The sequence below is a fragment of the Platichthys flesus genome, chromosome 20, assembly GCF_949316205.1.
Source record: "Platichthys flesus chromosome 20, fPlaFle2.1, whole genome shotgun sequence".
NCBI classification, from domain to species: domain Eukaryota; kingdom Metazoa; phylum Chordata; class Actinopteri; order Pleuronectiformes; family Pleuronectidae; genus Platichthys; species Platichthys flesus.
In genome coordinates this window covers 5,847,663-5,865,830 of record NC_084964.1, presented here as the reverse complement: position 1 = coordinate 5,865,830, position 18,168 = coordinate 5,847,663, and the positions used below count along the sequence as shown (strand labels likewise).

The window sequence follows — 18,168 nt, the reverse complement described above, 5'->3', positions numbered from 1 at the left end:
TAAACCTATCTGTTTTCAGCGGTAATCATCTGCCATTTTACTGTGTCTCTGCATTGTGATATGTTGGGGGGGCCGTGGCTTCATCCGGAAAAAAAAATCAAGTCCTTGTCCGTCACATTATCAAGGAGTATGCCTACTTTTTAAAGTTCAGATTTGTGTTCATATTTCTAATATTTCATTTTTTTGAATGCCGTGATTTTTTTCCATCCAATATATCTTTTGACTTGATAATGTTTGGTTTGCTGTTTCTTTGTGTGGAGTGTGTACAGTATAATGTAAGCTGCACATAACCTTAGAGCTTAAAATGAGGGACATTCTTAATGTTGAAATCATGAAGACCATAGTTCTATGTTCTTATTTCCTTGTGTTTCATTGACTCTTCTTCCTCCCCTCCTCTCCCTTCATCTCAAGGATGAATTGACCAGTTCGAACCGCAGAGGCTCCAAAACCAGTTCTCCAAACAACCAATCAAACGTCTCCAAAAGTGGAGCTCTAGTGTCTTCTCAAGCTGGAGGATCTTCTCAGGACGGTACCTCTAAATCGAATACCCCCACATCCTCACGCACACTATTTCCTCATGATGGCGCGTCCACCGGCTCCAGTCCCATATCAAGTCATGCGGGTGGATGTACTTCTGCTACGCCTGTGTCTACCACTGCTTCAGATATGGCCAAGGAGTCTGTGGACACTCCTCTGCAGGAACAGGAGGCTTCAGACAGGCTCAACAGGAACCTGGACAGGAGCGGTGGAAAGCCAGAGAGCAATAAGAACATTGCAGCGGTGCAGGAAGGGCAGCAGGGTCAGCGTGGACATGACAGTCAGGAGTCTGCTTCTACTGTGTTCGAAAGTGAAGGTCAGTACTGCAACCCCTTCAATATCCAGTTAAGTAATCAAATGATTTTGTATCAGTATTTTGTCCATATATTCGAACCATGATCTTCCTTTCTTTTGGTTGTACTAGATGGAGCAGACAACCTGGAGAAGTCTGAGGTGCAGGCGATCATAGAATCCACTCCTGAACTGGAAATGGATCTTGATGGCTGTATAGGAACAAGGTACGTGACTGGTGGTTAGAGCTTTAGTTACTTAAGGTGGGTAGTCCTCTCAACAGATCCTGTGAAAAGATTAAATGCAATATACTGGTATTGATGTTAACTAATATTTAAGAAATAATAAAAAATTATAAATGAATCACACACATGATAATATTGTGTAAATAATCCAGTGCCTCTTAATTAATATGCTTTCCTCTACATTGTGATGCTTTTACTATCTGCATCAAGTGTTGGTCTGAAGGAGACGTAGAAGTGAAACTATAGTGAGGCAAATAAATTTGATAGTGATTTACTAGTACTTATATTACTAGTATAGCCACGTGACAGCTCTTATAGCCATATGGGGCAAAGGTTATCACAGTGCAATATCACATTTCTTCATCCTAGTAACACTTGTCCTCTGTCTTGCCCCCTCATGTGTCCATGCAGCACACCAGTTAAAGGCGGCATAGAGAATCTAGCGTTTGACCGGAACACTGAGTCTCTGTTTGAGGAGCTGTCGTCTGCAGGAAACGACCTGATAGCAGACATGGACGAAGGCGCTGACCTACTGGGTAAGAAACTCAAATCTCTTACAACTTATCATGTGGCCACTTTTTACAAACCATTTTCTCCCTCTGTCGTATTCTCTTCATCATCTTTTCTTTGGCTGTTGGGCTTTACCATCCTCGCAGATGAGTTTTCTGGTGTGTATCGGTTCATTCTCTCCAGATTCCCCAGCTCCTTGTGTTTGTTTCCACCCCCCTGTGACCTTTTTAATGGATAGTACAGATTATTGTTCTGTGAAGGAGAATGTTGCATTTAGGCTAGGTAGATTCAGTTGAAACTATTTAACTCACAGGAAAAATTTACAGTATTTTATTGAGTCTCAAAAACCTCCTTCTCATTTGCATCGTCCTTTGCTTGACTCAGATTTCAACTTTCTAGGTAAGAATGAAATATGTTAGTGTGTAGAATAGAAATAGATGATATTTTCCAAAATATAATTAAATTTCGCCCCTCTCACACAGGAGCACTTGATAAGATGATTATTTGTTTGTGTTCACATTATGGCCTATCCTTTTCAGGTATGGGTCGGGAAGTCGAACATCTCATCCATGAGAACACCCAGCTGCTGGAGACCAAGTCAGTGCTCATTATAATTTGTGTTATTTATATATGTGAAGACATAATGACATAAACACTTGATGAAAAGGTGTCATAGGCTTTCAGAATAAAATAAATCCTTGCAGACAACTAGGTTTCATATTAGAAGATTAAGATGTGAACAGACTTTAGTTCTCACCCATTGCCCGACCTTGTTTATTTAACTTTTGCTTGTAATATTTTGAATTTATATGAATACATTTTAAATTGTAACACAACTTGCAGGTACCTGACTCTATAATTTATGTTTCCTATTTGTACTATATAGGCTTGTTGTTGTAGTTAATTAATGATACTTTGTGTTTGACAAATTTTCGTGAGACTGAAGTGTGTGACCCTGACACATTAAGTACGTTTTTTTACTGATGCACCTGAAGTTAAGACTGAGGAGCTTTTATTTTCCTGATTTATTTAAAAATGTGCACATGAGAGCACTGATTGGTACAAATGATTGAAATTCAATATTATGACCTGCCCACGTCTCTAAACTTAATTCTAAATATTGATGTGGATATTGAGCTTAATCTACCAACCTCAGGAGGACTAATTAATATATATTGTCTACCTTCTCCATCTCTGCCAATCATGACAGTTCTACCACCTTCTGTTAAATGAAGATATGAAATAAAAAACATGATATCATGCATATGTTTACACATGTGTGTTCAGAAACGCTTTGAATGTGGTGAAAAATGACCTGATCGCTCGCCTGGATGAACTGTCCTGTGAGAAGGAGGTTCTTCAGGGAGAGCTGGATGCTGTCACTCAGGCCAAAACCAACCTGGAGGAGAAGAACAAAGAATTAGAGGAAGAACTCAAGAAGTGAGTTGTTTTGGACTTTGGAACACAATACACAAATCTATTTATCTACTGCTTTAAATATTATATATACTTTATAGACAAGGACGTTGTAAATGTTGAAGCGACATTCTCTCTTGCAGGTTTCGAGCAGAGCTGGAAGATTCCAAACAGAAAGTCAAGAATGAGAATGAGGATGATGTGAGTCTTTGATATTTTCAATGGCAGCTTTTGAATGGATCACAACATTATATCCTATTAAGGTCAATAATTCTTGGAAGTATTTTCAAACAAGACCTATTCCATGCTAACAAACTCCATAACAGCCAAGTCTTGTCATGTTTACCTCAAACCCTTCATAGCATGTGCCATGTATTGTCTACACACATGTTCTCTCACAGATTTTTTTGAGCAGTGGTTCACTGGTGTCCTGCTTGCGTTGTGCCTACAGAGTGATGTGCCTACAGCGCAGAGGAAGCGCTTCACCAGGGTGGAGATGGCCAGGGTCCTGATGGAGAGGAACCAGTACAAGGAGAGACTGATGGAGCTGCAGGAGGCAGTCAGATGGACAGAGATGATCAGGTAAGACAGAGGACAACCAAGGAAAGTGGTAGACAATATGAAATCATGACAAATTCCTCTAAAAACACATGGTTATAAAAACAGAACATACAAATAAGCTGCAGACAGGAGAGAAGTTCCTCCCACAGATTATCACAAGTCCCCACTGATCCATGAACACATGATTATTAATTCAAAAGGTTATTATAAAGATATCTCTATGTGTGAGTGATTAGAAAAGAAAAGAGGAGGAAAATCTCCTGTTGACCAGCATGGAGAAATGTGCCTCAATACAGTGGCGCTGGCAGGGGGGGCCAGGCGGGACCTACCCTATGATAGATGAGCAAAGGCTAATCAGATGTTTTCCTTTAGGTGCGGCACACATATCTGAACTGAACAACTCAATAACAATAATAGATTAATAGAAATCTGAGGATCTGGATGCATCCTGGAGTACTGTACATTTTGACTTGCTGACATGTGAATTGTAATCGAATCGTGAGGCTAGTGAAGAGCCACAGCTTTAATTCAAAGTGAATTTTCTTTCTCAGGGCTTCAAAGGATAATCCAGCTCTTCCGGAGAAGAAGAAATCCAGCCTCTGGCAGTTGTAAGCTCCTCTTTCCACTTCTTTCATTCTCATAACTCAACCAACCTCAGTGTGATCACTGTGTTATTTAAGTGTTTCACTGTTCACTTTTCTTTTTGTATTCCATGTTGATTGGTTGTTCTCCAGGATGTAGGTAAATCTCTGACATGATAACACGTGTCTTATCTTGACTGCTTCTGTCAACAAACTCTTAACAGAGGAGAGCCAGTCAGAAAACACTGGCTCTGATCTCAGATCTGAGCTGCTGCGCTGCCACAGTAGTCTTTGATTCTTTTATTAAATAGAGGAGGCTGAGGTTGGGACATTACACTTGTTTGCTGACTGAGGAAATAAATGTGATGAAGACTGATATTCTATCATTTGATCCAGGCTCTCCTTTGTTGGGTCTAACCAGGAATGACTTTGGTTTGGTTTGAAGGACAATTATTTGGGGGCAGATATTTTGGCTAAGAGGTTGCTTTGCTTAAAAGAGAAACTAAAACTGATAAATCCACTCTCTCCTCTGCCCTGTTTCTGTGTCTCCCTCTATATTCTGCATTGTGACGTCTGTTCGCAGGAGGTGTGTTGGCAGGGTTACTTCAGTGAAAATGAGAGAAGGCAGAGAAATTGGATTAAATTTCAGATTTAAGAAATTAATATTACGTATAATTTTTAGATGAACACTATCTGTGGTTTAGTATTCAATAACATTGTGGTAAATCAGCTGCTTCTTGTAAAACTGTCAGATGTAGTGACATAGATGCATTGTTATCTTTCACATAGAGTTAGAAGGCAAGGCCATTTTTGCTTTTTGTTGGTCACTAACATCCTAGTCAATGCACATTATTAACCCCGCACACCCTGTCCTCCATCATTCTTTGCTGTGTAGGAGATAGGTCATTGACTTTGTGATAGGTTACTATGAAAATGAATATTGGTTAACTGCTACCTGTATGTCAGCTGGCATGGTGTTTTAGCATGGGGAAGAACCTTTTAAATGTTGATCCCTGCCTTTTGCTGCTGGAGCTACTGCTTGTGTCCACCCCTCTATATGTTTGTCTGTGTGCTTCTTCTTTTTTTGTTTTGTCCTTCTTCCTCCCCACTTCCCTGCCCTTACACCTTTAGTTTCAGCCGTTTGTTCAGCTCGTCGGGCGGAGCAGCCAAGAAGCCGGCGACGGAGGCGCCAGTGAACATCAAGTACAACGCGCCCACCGCTCAGATTCAGCCGTCCGTCAAGAAGAGGAGTACCACCCTGCAGCAGCTGCCCAATGACAAGAGCAAAGCCTTTGATTTTCTCAATGAGGAGTAAGTCATTCAGGGGAAATAATGATGGTAAAATATGACACTGTGACCAGGGCATCAAATTCCCTTGGACTATGGAATTTGAAGTTGTATTATGATTTAATACTTTTATTGTTTATTTCACTGTAATTTTGGTGAGTGTGTACGAGAGAACTGCGTAGTGCAGAATCAGGTCCAGCAGGTTCAAGAGTAAGGCTGAACTGTTGTTCTGTTAAAAAAGACTTAGAGGTCATTGAAAACCAGTGTTTATCTCCAATGTTCAGAAACAGAGTTTAATGTATTTGTTCCAGCAGCAGCTCATCCTGGGTCGGGAAGCTGGGGATCATCTGTAATAACCACCGTTCAGTTTTTTTCTTCCATTCAGAGAGCGATAAACCACCTACTTCCTCAGACACAGTGCCCAACGGAATAAATTGACGTGTGGCTGTAGATGGCGCTGTTTTTAATCAGACTATTGTACCATCTCAGGGTCATATCGGTCACCATGTGATGTTAGTATAAATCCAATATCTGAATTACTGATCCAGTTGTTGTTCACAGACTGTTAAAAAGTAAATTATACATAAAGTAAATACAAAGAAAACACGAATAGACCAAAATATAGTGAGCTTGAAATAAGAAAATAAACATATTTTTATACAAAATATATGTAAATGCTAGAGCTGTGAAAAATAAGGCATTATGATTAAATTACAGGATTAATTCGTTATTTTATTTTTTTACGCATTTAACGCATGCGCACAAGGACCTTCCAATATACGCACAATTCCGCCCACTCTGCACTAGTTGCCGCTCTAATTCAGTCAGACGGCAGCTGCCATTCAATCAAATAAACAACATGGATAATTCTGATGAACCTGAGAACCTTCTGGACGGGAATATCGTGTTCCAAAAAAACAAAGATCGAACATTCAATAAAACCAAGGTGATATGTACACTCTGTGGGAAGACGTTATCGTTTCACAGTAGTAATACCTGCCTAAAGTACCACTGCAACGTGAAGCGAGGGGCGTTCAAGTGCAATGCGCCAAACCAGCTTCACTCGCAGGACACATTGGGCAAAAGAAGTGGTCAGCTTTACTGTCATAGAATGTGAACAAGTTAGTTTGCCTGGCTAAAGAACGACTAGCTAAGAGGACCTTGACAGGCATTAGATTGTGTCATGGTGTGGTTAATGGTAGTTTGACAGAAATTATTTGAGCTTCTTAGCCATTCTTTTTATAGGATTGTTGAATTTTTTTATATTTTTTGTTTGATTTAAAAAGAAAAGAAAATATATATATATCCGTCTTTTGTCATAAATTGTTTGTTTTCACCAAAATATTCCGAGAAATCTGTAATGTGATTAATCATGATTAATCCATAGAAACCTGTGATTAATTTGATTAAAATTTGTAATCATTTCACATCCCTAAAATGCACATCCCTTTAATCGGCCAACTGATTAATCATATGAGCTCTAATTAATAGCATCATTAATTTTTCTTATAAATTACAGATGTGAAAGAAACTGCAGTAACTTCTCCTCATCATTAGTTTAGGATTGGCTGTGAAACGAAAAATTCCTTTCACCATGTTGTCAATAATCAGTTCCAATGGCTTTGTAACTGTGTGTGCATATGCTCCTCCCTCATCTGAATGATCATTACAATAGTTTACAATCAGACACATGAAATGAGCTTTCTTTGTATAACAGTTTTCAATAACTACTTTAAGACTTCTATGGAAACCTTATGAAAGACCCTATTAGATACTTATATACCTATGTTTTTGTCCCTCAGAGTGGCAGCTGATAACGTGGTGTCCAGGCGAGAGCAGAAGAGAGCACAGTACCAGCAGGTCAAAGCTCACGTCCAAAAGGAAGACGGCAGAGTGCAGGCGTACGGCTGGAGCCTGCCGAAGAAGCACAAAGTAAGGACATGGGCACCTACAGGACATTCTGTATATACAGTCTGCTGCCTGGGTTATTGTAGAATCACAATGTCATGTAAGCTGTAAGAAAATACGATGTCCCACTGTTTTGACTTTGCAGGCAAATGGAGGTCAGGCAGAGAGTAAGATGAAGAATCTGCCTGTTCCTGTGTTCCTCAGACCACTGGATGAGAAAGATGCTTCTGTGAAGGTGATTCTACTGTTTTGTATTGTGCATTGCATGGAATTATGGGTAATTTTCTTTGCCTTAGCCATGATTGTTCCTTAGCTGTGGTTTCTCTCAATAGCTTCCTTGTGTTTACTTTAAATGGTAAGAAAGGGAAGCACTGGTATATCTCACTGCAATCTCATTGGATTTGACTGCATGTCCGTGCTGTAGCTGTGGTGTGCTGCCGGTGTGAATCTCTCTGGAGGTAAAACCAGAGACGGAGGGTCGATCGTAGGAGCCAGTGTGTTCTACAGTGATGTGCCTGGACCTGAGAGCCCTAAAAAGAAGATTGGGTGTCAGAGTAGCCTGGACAAACTGGATCAAGACATCAAGGTATATACACACTCACACTCCTGCTTGTTTCAGTAGAGCCACAGTGTTCACATCATGAAAGAAATACCTGAAAAAGGAACCTGTAGCTACAAATACACACATTCACATACCATAGACTATATGAAAAGATGGACGACTTGACAGCTCCCCCAAAAGTGAAGACAAAATGTCTCTGATGGCTGGCTGAACTATAGGTCATAACTCCTGCCTCCTCCATGGTAGTTGTTGGGACATGGACCAAACTAAAAAGTAAATTTAACCAGACCCGTGCAGACTCTGGTTCCAAATACAAAAAATGGCTTAATTTCTGGCTATTGGGAGAGAGTGGAGACGCGACGCTCTGCTTTATAGTCTTTGTCACATACATGCAATTATTTCATGTTATTAAGTTAGCAAAACTCCTACATATTGTTTGTTTTTATATTGTTGTTTGTAAAGTGCACCAACCACACCAAGGCAATTTCCTGTATGTGAAAATATACAAGGCAATAAAAAGAATTCTGATTCTGATTCTGATTCTGACACATATAACATTTCTTGCAGGAGCAACAGATGGAGCTGAGGCAGCAGGACGAATTATCCTCGCTGGTGTGGATCTGTACCAGCACCCAGTCCACCACTAAAGCTGTTGTCATTGATGCCAACCAGCCTGGAAACATCCTGGAGAGCTTCTTTGTTTGTGACTCCCATGTCCTCTGCATCACCAGCGTTCCAGGTCAGTGGATGGATATACATGCTTCCCAGTTGTGCTACCAAATCAACATATGTAACTTTAGACATGCACGGACTCCGCGAGTGAGAGGGCGTTTTGATGGTGTTTCCAATGCACAACGGATGCAAACTGTAAAAACAAAAGAAAAGAAATCCTATATCTCAAGATGAAAAAGAGGAGCCATACACGGAAGACGCGAATGAAAATGTCAACTTGGAAAGACAATGAGTATGAAGAGCTTTTGTTGATACGGGCAGATGCTGGTGTCAATGTTCTGTAAACAAAGCATGTGACGTTTTCCTAGACAATCTCCTGCTGTGTTGTTCATATGTGAAACACAAAGTCCTGTTGGCAATTGACAGTGTGTCTGGACATTTTCTGGAGTATATTTGTGGGTGACTAGGTTGTTTTTCATTCAGTGGCCCACAGAGGAACTGCATCAGCTATGGGGGACAGCATGTTTTCCGTATTTAATTGCTTGTTTTTATTTAGGTGCAAGAGAGACTGACTACCCAGCTGGTGAGGAAGTACCTCCAAACTCTGAGGCAGGACCAGTGGAAGATGGCGGCTCAACAGCAACCAACAGCATCTCAACAGGGGAAGAAGGCGTGCTCGGAGGCATCACTGTCGTGGGCTGTGAAGCTGAAGGATCAGTCGCTATTCCCCAGACCGCAGATGGTCCTGGGAAAGATGGAGGAACTGGTAAGGCGTTAGCATCTCCAAGTGACAAATAACCCACATATGAGATGACAGAGTTTGCTGAGGGATGATCTTCTCTTTAGAAGAACAAGCCACAGAGGCGACTGAGGCCAGCGCAGGGCTCTCTGACCACAGAGAAACCCTGAGGGGTGTCTACACCGAGCACGTCTTCACTGATCCACTGGGAGCTAAGCCCACACCAGAGGCTCCAGCCAACTACACTCAGAGGTAACATCAGGTGGCCCATTACCCAGCACAGAGTCATCACACATCAGTCAATCCAATAAACCTAATCCATCAGTGCAGCCATAAATATCCACTGAGGAACACCAACATTTATCTTGTTCATCCATCACATGCAAATATTTCCTTGAAGGTTAAATATCACTGCAGTGCATAAAACCCTCAAACCAAACTGTCTTGGTTTGTCAGACAAACATACAAAACCAGTGAAAACTATTAAAAACACTGTCTGTTGTGAAATATATTTAAAAAAAAATCTGCTCAAATCTTGTATTTAACTTGAATATATCCCTAATAAATTTACATCAGCATCAATACATAAAATCAATACAGCAAATAAAGTAGTTAAAATTAGCTCCAGGTCAACTGTTGCAAGATTAAGATGCTACCTGCTTGTGAAGTAGTATTAACTAATGCAGTGTCTGTTCTAAACCTGCCTGTCTGGATTTGGTGTGTTTGCTTGACCTGTAGTGATGCTGGTTGCAGCTTTCTTTCTGAAATTGGTAAAATGACGTACTGTTATTTTATAAACAGTTTATGGTGCAGTCAGTGTGAATTTAGAAAACCAACATGGTCTGTCTGCTGTGAGGATTTTAAAGTCAATATTTTTCATAAAATTAAACTGAATTTGCTTACTGTTAATGTGTGTGGCTTATACAGTTTGAATGTTTGACTTAACTGTTGTTAATTCTTCATACATTACATGTCAGCTTTTTCAGCGGTCTGTTAAACCAGAGGTCGGGATATATATAAAGGACATGTTTAACTGTCATAGTAATAGATGTGATGTTGTCTCCGATGACCAGGGAGAGTGATCTGTTGAAAGATGGTGTGAGTTCAAACCCCACAGCTGAGGAGCAGGACCTGATGAGAGAGGAGGCTCAGAAGATGAGTAGCGTCCTGCCCACCATGTGGTTGGGGGCACAGAATGGATTGTGAGTGTAATTTCTTTTCTTTTTTTGTCCAAAATTGTTCTGTCCATATCCAGAGTTTAAGAAATATGATGACTGAGAAGGTTTTTCTGATTCTAGCGTGTACGTTCACTCCTCTGTGGCCCAGTGGAAGAAGTGTCTCCATTCCATAAAGCTAAAGGACGCTGTGCTCGGAATAGTGTGAGTATAGTGAAATGACTGACAGCCGTGAGCTCTACATATGTTGCCCATTTCTTCATTTAAACCTCGGATTTCTGACAACACGTGTTTCTGTCCCACAGACATGTGAAAGGGCGTGTTCTGGTCGGCCTCTCTGATGGCACTTTAGCCATATTCCACAGAGGAGTAGGTGAGTGGACATGAGCTGTGACTCTTAAAACATATGATGTCAGTAAAGATGTATACAAATGGGCTGCATGGACACATTTGGTCCATTATAATTTCTATTTTAAATGAACCTATATCATTCAAATGTGTACTCCTATATATATACTTTATAAATATGTTGGATCTGTGACTCATCCTCATCCTCTCGCCTCTGACCATCACATTTGTAATCATAACGCCGGGGCCACACATTTATTGTGTAGCATGTAACGGCTCTGTCGCTGATCTGCTGCAGCTTGCACACGTGTGTTGTTTAGAAAATAGAGGCTCTAGAGGAGCAGCAAGATGCAGCGCTTTATTCATGCTACAGAGTAATAATAGGTAAAGTTCTATAATAAGAATATAAAAAATGATAAGGACGATTCTTGACTGCCCTACAATACCACCCCATAACCTCTGACGGTGTCCCATCAGTGTATGTATGATGTGTAATAAAAAATGTGCTGTGTATAGAAGCACTGTGTAAATGTGTGTGTCTTTGTTTGCACCTTGACTTCCTTTGCTTCCATCAGATGGACAGTGGGACCTGACAAACTACCACCTGATTGACATGGGGAGACCGCACCACTCCATCCGCTGTATGACTGTCGTACACGACAAGGTGTGGTGTGGCTACAGGAACAAGATCTATGTGGTGCAGCCCAAAGCCATGAAGATCGAGGTATGGCCAGATTCACCCTGATGAGCTTTAGACAGAGACTGAGTAGAGACGAGAACCTTCAGTGTGATTTAATATAACAGATCGTTTTCAAAGGAAGTATTTTGAAAGAAAACATAGTTGAATTTAAAACATGAAGAATAGCTTTAATCCATGAAAAGTTGTAGAAATCTTGTCCCTGAAAATGGCTGAGCTGATGGAGGAGAGCCATTATTAATGCTGCTGATTTAACGTCTTCTGTTCCTGCTTCGATGTGCCTAAATTTCATGTGAGACGCAACCTTACCTCAGAACTTTTCTGGTGATTCACTGACTCTATGCTTTGTTTTCTCTCTGATGAAAACCACTTGCTTGCTCAAAAAAAGTTTTTACAGTATTAATGTTTATCAAATGTGGCTGCAGAGGGCGCTACTGAGGATTCTTTCCTTCACTTTTCTTTAACCACACGTCTCTCATCTGAACGTACTCCGTCCTCTGCAGAAGTCATTTGACGCCCACCCTCGTGCGGACAGTCAGGTACGACTGCTGGCCTGGGACGGTGATGGGATCTGGGTGTCCATCAGGCTGGACTCCACTCTCAGGCTGTTCCACGCTCACACCTACCAACACCTCCAGGATGTCGACATCGAGCCCTACGTCAGCAAGATGCTGGGTCAGTTCACTGCCTGTTATCAAGGCATCTTTGATCATCTGTCCTCTGGGTTTTACAGACTTCTTCCTCTTTAAGTTGGTTTGAATGTGTTCCTAATACCTGTTTCTCAGGGACGGGGAAACTTGGCTTCTCATTCGTGCGAATCACAGCTCTCACTGTGTCATGTAATCGTCTGTGGATGGGCACTGGAAACGGAGTCATCATCTCCATCCCTCTAACAGAATGTAAGTTCAACAGCTGGGGCATTTCTTGAGTATATTATTGATATTATTATTATTGACACACACACACACACACACAATAGCCATCACAATTTATATCTTTACATTTTTCCCACTCAGTGGACTCTTACAGGAAGCTACTGTTCAGTTAACGAAATTTGGTCTTCTTTGTTAGATATATAATAAACGATAAACACCATAAACTATAAACACTTTCTTTCTATTAAACGGTTGTTTATCCCTTTAAACATGAAGAAAAACATATTCAATGGGTATGACCGTTAAATAGATATGTTATAAGTATATAGTGAAGTAAACGGTTGATAACATATTGTCATAGACAGTAATCTTATATACTCACAACGATCAAAGTGTTTTAACAGAATAAATTGTCCCATGTATATACCATTATCTTTGAGCTGGATTACATGAATTGAGGACTCTGAGCTGACTCTCTCACACTCACTGTTTCATTAGCAGCCACCACGGCAGCGAAGGCAGCAGGTAACCATCCAGGAAGTGTGGTCCGCGTCTACGGCGACGACAGCGGAGACAAAGTGACAGCAGGGACGTTTGTCCCATACTGCTCCATGGCTCAGGCTCAGCTCTGTTTCCACGGTCACCGGGATGCTGTCAAGTTCTTCACTGCTGTTCCTGGTAATGAACCATGCAAATTGTCGATATCTCCTCCAATGCTTTTACTTACTCTGTTACTGAGCAGGATTTTTCCAAGCCATACGTTGGTAGTGTGAAATCTCTCGGTCGTCCTTATGTGCCATGTAATATATGATTTTGCTCTAAAAACTGCTGTGCTCCTCATAGTTTCAAAGGCAGATTAGTGAGCATCTGAGATCAAGTCAGTGAACTGATAAGAAGAGCTGATGTTCTTCACAGTTTGTGTGTCTGTCCACTCAGGTCACGCAATTCCATCTGCCTCCTGTGGAGGAGAAGCAGGAGGTGACAGGGCAACAGATGCCTCATCTCAGGAAGGAACCAAGTCTATGTTGGTGATGAGCGGAGGAGAAGGTTACATAGACTTTAGAATGGGTGAGTTTACGGCATGAAGAGTTGTTATTTTTTATTATTATATCTCTGCAGTAGATTGAGAGAACATGCTTCCTCTATGTGTCTCCAGGTGACGAGGAGGGCGAGGCAGAGGAAGGAGACGATGCCCCAATGAAACTGCAGCCCTTACTGGCCAAAGCCGAGCGCAGCCACCTTATCGTGTGGCAGGTTCTGGGGAACGAGGACTGAAGTCTGACCTTTGACTGAAGTCTGACCTTTGACCCCCATGCCCAATTTGCCTTTTTCTTCTCAAACCTGCAGCCACAGAGGAGGCGTTCAGGGGAGCGACCGCCCTCTACAGCCGCGGGTTTAATCAGCACTTTTGTCCTTCTCATCAAACCTGAACAATAAGCGTGAAACAAGCAAAAACTGCTCTGAGAGCTTTTTCTCTTTGTTAACTGTAGTGGAGCAGTGTTAAATCAAACTGCATGTTATTGTTTTATTTCTTGTCTTCTTGTTTTTATTTTTATTTTAAAGATTTGAATATCAATCTGTTGTCTTTTATTATTATTTGAGGTAAAGCTGTTGCTGACTACTCAACCAATACTTTCCTTTAGTTACATTTGATCAGCATATACACCCAGGCTCCCTTCACCCAGCCCTGTTACTGTATGCTGATGCTAAATCAGTTGTTTAAATCAAAAGATAATCACCTGTGACTTCCCCTGTTGATAATGTAAGACTCGGGCTGTCTTGTGTGGGAGCCAATCATGTTGTTTTTTTTGGCGAACCTCTGATCAAATTTCATTTTAATTTGTTTTTGTTCCTTTGAGTCCAGATATTTAATCAATCGTCAGTTCTCTTTAGTTCTCAGGATTAGTTTAAGTCAAATGCAACATGTCACATTTCATCTGGTTAGTGGTGAGCAGGAGGTTAATGTCTCTCATGGATTAACAGTCCATTCGATTGCAGAGCATTGCATGGTTTTTATGACAGATATGTACAATCTCAAAATCAATTCCCCTGACTTCACTTAGCGCCATCGTCAGGTCAAAAAGTAGATTTATCAAGTATTTCAGTTCATGCTCATGGACAGACAAACCGCAATGGAAACATAACCTCATTGAAAGAGCCAACTAGAATTACTAGTAACTAGATTTAATTTCATTCAAATCTGTCCGTTATTTCTTGAGAAATTCACAAAAATTATGACAAATGTCCTTGCCGTGTTAAGATTTTTTTTTTAAATGCTAAACATTGTAAACATTGACATGAAAACATTGTCAATGATAGCATGCTAGCAGCTTCGCACAGGCATTAGCTGTAAACTCTTATTCAGACATCACCAGAATTTTATTTTCCAGGAAATCCGATGCTCTGTGTCTTGAATGAAATGATAAAACATGAGGAACACTCACTGGTGTTACAGTATTGGTAGCAGTTACTGTTTTAACTCCAGCTGCATCTGGATCATACTGTTAACCAGTACATACTCCAATCCCCAGTTCATATAGGATACTATTTAATCCAGTACTAAACATGAGGATGCTATCAACCCTCTGCTTTGCGTCTGCCCGTCAACTCCAGTTAGCGGACTCTATCAAATCGGCCTTAGGTGTGGAGCTTTGAAAGCACTGAGATTACAGGCTTCTTCAGGTGGGACAGAGAATTTATTTTTGATGAAATAATATTACGTTCGCTACCAAAGCTTAAAGAACCAGAGATCGACAGTTTGCTGAAGCAATAACCGTGTCCACCTGTCTGCAGTGTCCCTGTAGATAACATGAGAGATTGTTTTGTAACTGAATTCCCAGTGTAGAGATGAGATATATTTTTAGACTTTTCTTATTTGGAAATTGAAATATTTTGCGGGAGTGAGGGAAGAGAATGTGTTGGACCTGTTACTATGAGAGAATAAAACAAGCCGTCACACTGAGCGTTACACAACCTCCCCTCTATTCCTCATCTCTGCATTCAAGAGGTAAAATCTCAAATGTTGACAGTTTGCCCCTCTCTGTTTGATGACAATGTTTGTTTTAATGTCTCAGTGATATCCCCTCCTAATAGCAAACCGATGATTTCAGAAAATGTTTTAATTCTATTTTTATGTTCCAATTTTGTTTTTGTATCTAATAAGTCTGTCCTCTCTGAGAGTACAATGCACAAGCTGTTTGTTTGAGACTGTTTTATGGCCTCTGTGTACCAGTACACTGCACTGGTATGTTGTTTTGTTTTGTCCTCTTTGCATTGAACAATATCAGCGAGGCCTGTCCTCGTCGTTTGAGTGTGTGAGAGAAAGAGAGAGAGAGAGAGTGTGTGTGTGTGTGTCTGTCTTCTCTCCAAGAGAGGAGGGAAAATATTATGTTTAGCCATTTCAGTATTTATTTACAATGATTGAGCCTTTGCAATTCAGAATGTATCTTTGTACATTGAATATGAATATATATATATATATATATATATGATTATATATGTATTAACCATGAAAATGGTTTGAGTTGATTGTCTAGACAACAGTTGTCGCTGTTGGAATGAGGAGTTTGTTTTGTTGGGGGTAACTTACGCAGCTAGGCACTGTGACCGTGCAGCCTGTCCACACTGACAGAATCTGTTTCGGTGTCTCCAATGCAGGACAAACAAACCAAACTGAATCCCCCCCCCCCCCCCGTCACACCACGCAGGTGTCGTCCCTCCCACCCGCTCATGCTCGCCTGTGTCTCGCCAGGTGCTCCCCCTGTTCTTACTCAGCAGTACGAACACCATCTCGTACGTCTGCAGCATCTCTAGCCTTGCTTATTTTTAACATTTAATTAAAGCAAATTTTGTTGGCAAAGTTTTTGTGTGCTTATTAAATTTGTGATGCAGAAACATGTAGATTGACATTCAGGGGTAAAACAGTAGGCTTCTCTCACAGCGTACAAGTGTCACTAGTGAGATTAAGAACCTCATTCTATTCAACAGTCTGTGGCAGTGAGGCAGCGCAGACAGCATTCATTTTAAACATTTTATTTACACCTGTGAGTTTACTGTCACTGAAACATTTCAAATCTTTGTTTTATATTGGCTCAAAATAAACACGACAATGAAGAAAGAAAGTTTTTATTAAAAAAATCATCAAACTCATCTATTAAAAAAATCTTTCCGTTGCTGAAAGAGACATAAATAGCAAAACCTGTTCATTAGAATTTTTATCCTGATTCGTAACCATAACTACACACAGTCACAGATACCCACCTCCAATTATGCCTCTTTTTTTCTTCTGCAAAACCCACTATTCATTCCCTGAAAGAATATCACAAATCTTGCCTTGTTAACAAAAGTGACAAAAAGGAAAACCTGGATCTGTGTCCCCTTATCCGGATCTACATTTCATGAAAATCAGTTATCTTTGTTTAATCCATCTTATAAACAAACCAACAAACAAAACAAAAAACACAGGGATGAAAACATAACCTCCTTGGCAGTTTGAAAAAAGAACCATCTCTTTTGGAACAGAGTCACATCCATACAAGGAGGGCGACTCAGATTCAAACCCAGAATTTTTTAGCCGTGACCACTACAGCACTGTGTCGTCCTTCATACAATTCAATTTTGTAAGAATGCATCAAAGTGTGTAAAAACTATTGAAGTTGACTCTTGGATTTGAATGAATGGCACTTTCACCATTTGGTTTGCTCACAAATCTCTGGAATGGAAAATCAGGTTCAGTCAATGTGAAGATATTCAAACAATATTTGAAACATACCCAGGCTGCTATGTCACTTGTGCAAAACATAAGATACAAGGTTGTGTTTTGTTTTTTATCCTTCGAAGATTTTTCATTACTTTACAAACACTAGGTGGCGTACTTGATCTACAACCTAATAGTGCTTTCCTGGTGACTTCAGTGGACGGCCAGAGGCACTCCTCCCCTGCATGTGATTGGTCCATCACTGATCTATTCAGGGCCTCGGTTTCAGCCTTTGAATGAGGCTGAACCGGTGCTTAGCAGAGCTGGGAGACTGATAGAGAGGCTTTAATCGCCTCCCGAGCTCTTAGCACAACGCCCGGCTGTCATGGATCACCGTCTTGATGGCTGAGTTGAAGGTTAAGTAATAGTACACAGATACAGTAATGGAAAGTGATTGTGGTGGAAATCATAACAGTGGCGTAAGCTGATTACAGTGTGTTTGTGAGTGGACAGCTTTTCAAGAGATGACCATGCATTTTCTAGTCTAACCAACAGATCAAGAGAATTGTTTCATCCCATAAATTTCATAGTTTTCAAATGAAAAAAAAAGAAAATAAAAAAGTGTCAATGGAAGGAGGAACGAGGGAAGGTGGGTAAGTATAAGGGTAAGAAGGTAGGTCAGTTGTTAGGTCGGTCGATCAATCGGTAGCTCTGTAGGTATTGCTCTCAAACACAAGAGAAAGTTTAAATATAGGCCTGTATGTATGATAAAGCACAAATACAATTCATATATACAAACATGTACGGTTTATGTTATGTATATGCACACACACGCCTAATAAGCAATCCACTAAAAATAAAATATTCAAATAATCAATCTAAAAGTGATAAGTAAATAAACATTAATTGTCTGAAAAGGAAACAGCAACATCTAGTCCTACCCCAAAAAATGTATTACAATTTTAAATCTATCCAATATGGTCCTCCTCCATCGTACATCAACGATAATAATATCACCATTAACATTATATATTATATCATTGCCTGATTTGGACATTAACTGTATCA

General features: G+C 40.5%; 1 protein-coding gene across 1 annotated transcript in view; it reads left to right on the top strand.

Moving 5' to 3' along the window:
* The window catches only part of spag9b (sperm associated antigen 9b), a 37,806-nt gene extending 21,543 nt beyond the window's left edge, over positions 1-16,263 (top strand). The window contains exons 6-29 of the mRNA XM_062413890.1: positions 412-853; positions 962-1,055; positions 1,485-1,609; positions 2,123-2,180; positions 2,871-3,023; positions 3,143-3,200; positions 3,451-3,581; positions 4,112-4,168; positions 5,273-5,452; positions 7,231-7,360; positions 7,482-7,571; positions 7,761-7,922; positions 8,466-8,637; positions 9,127-9,336; positions 9,417-9,561; positions 10,383-10,511; positions 10,608-10,688; positions 10,790-10,857; positions 11,408-11,556; positions 12,033-12,204; positions 12,315-12,428; positions 12,903-13,082; positions 13,341-13,472; positions 13,561-16,263. Coding sequence (XP_062269874.1) covers positions 412-853; positions 962-1,055; positions 1,485-1,609; positions 2,123-2,180; positions 2,871-3,023; positions 3,143-3,200; positions 3,451-3,581; positions 4,112-4,168; positions 5,273-5,452; positions 7,231-7,360; positions 7,482-7,571; positions 7,761-7,922; positions 8,466-8,637; positions 9,127-9,336; positions 9,417-9,561; positions 10,383-10,511; positions 10,608-10,688; positions 10,790-10,857; positions 11,408-11,556; positions 12,033-12,204; positions 12,315-12,428; positions 12,903-13,082; positions 13,341-13,472; positions 13,561-13,679 — 3,351 coding nt within the window. The 3' untranslated portion in view covers positions 13,680-16,263. The remainder of the gene's footprint in view (positions 1-411; positions 854-961; positions 1,056-1,484; positions 1,610-2,122; positions 2,181-2,870; positions 3,024-3,142; positions 3,201-3,450; positions 3,582-4,111; positions 4,169-5,272; positions 5,453-7,230; positions 7,361-7,481; positions 7,572-7,760; positions 7,923-8,465; positions 8,638-9,126; positions 9,337-9,416; positions 9,562-10,382; positions 10,512-10,607; positions 10,689-10,789; positions 10,858-11,407; positions 11,557-12,032; positions 12,205-12,314; positions 12,429-12,902; positions 13,083-13,340; positions 13,473-13,560) is intronic.
* Positions 16,264-18,168: the final 1,905 nt, after the last annotated feature.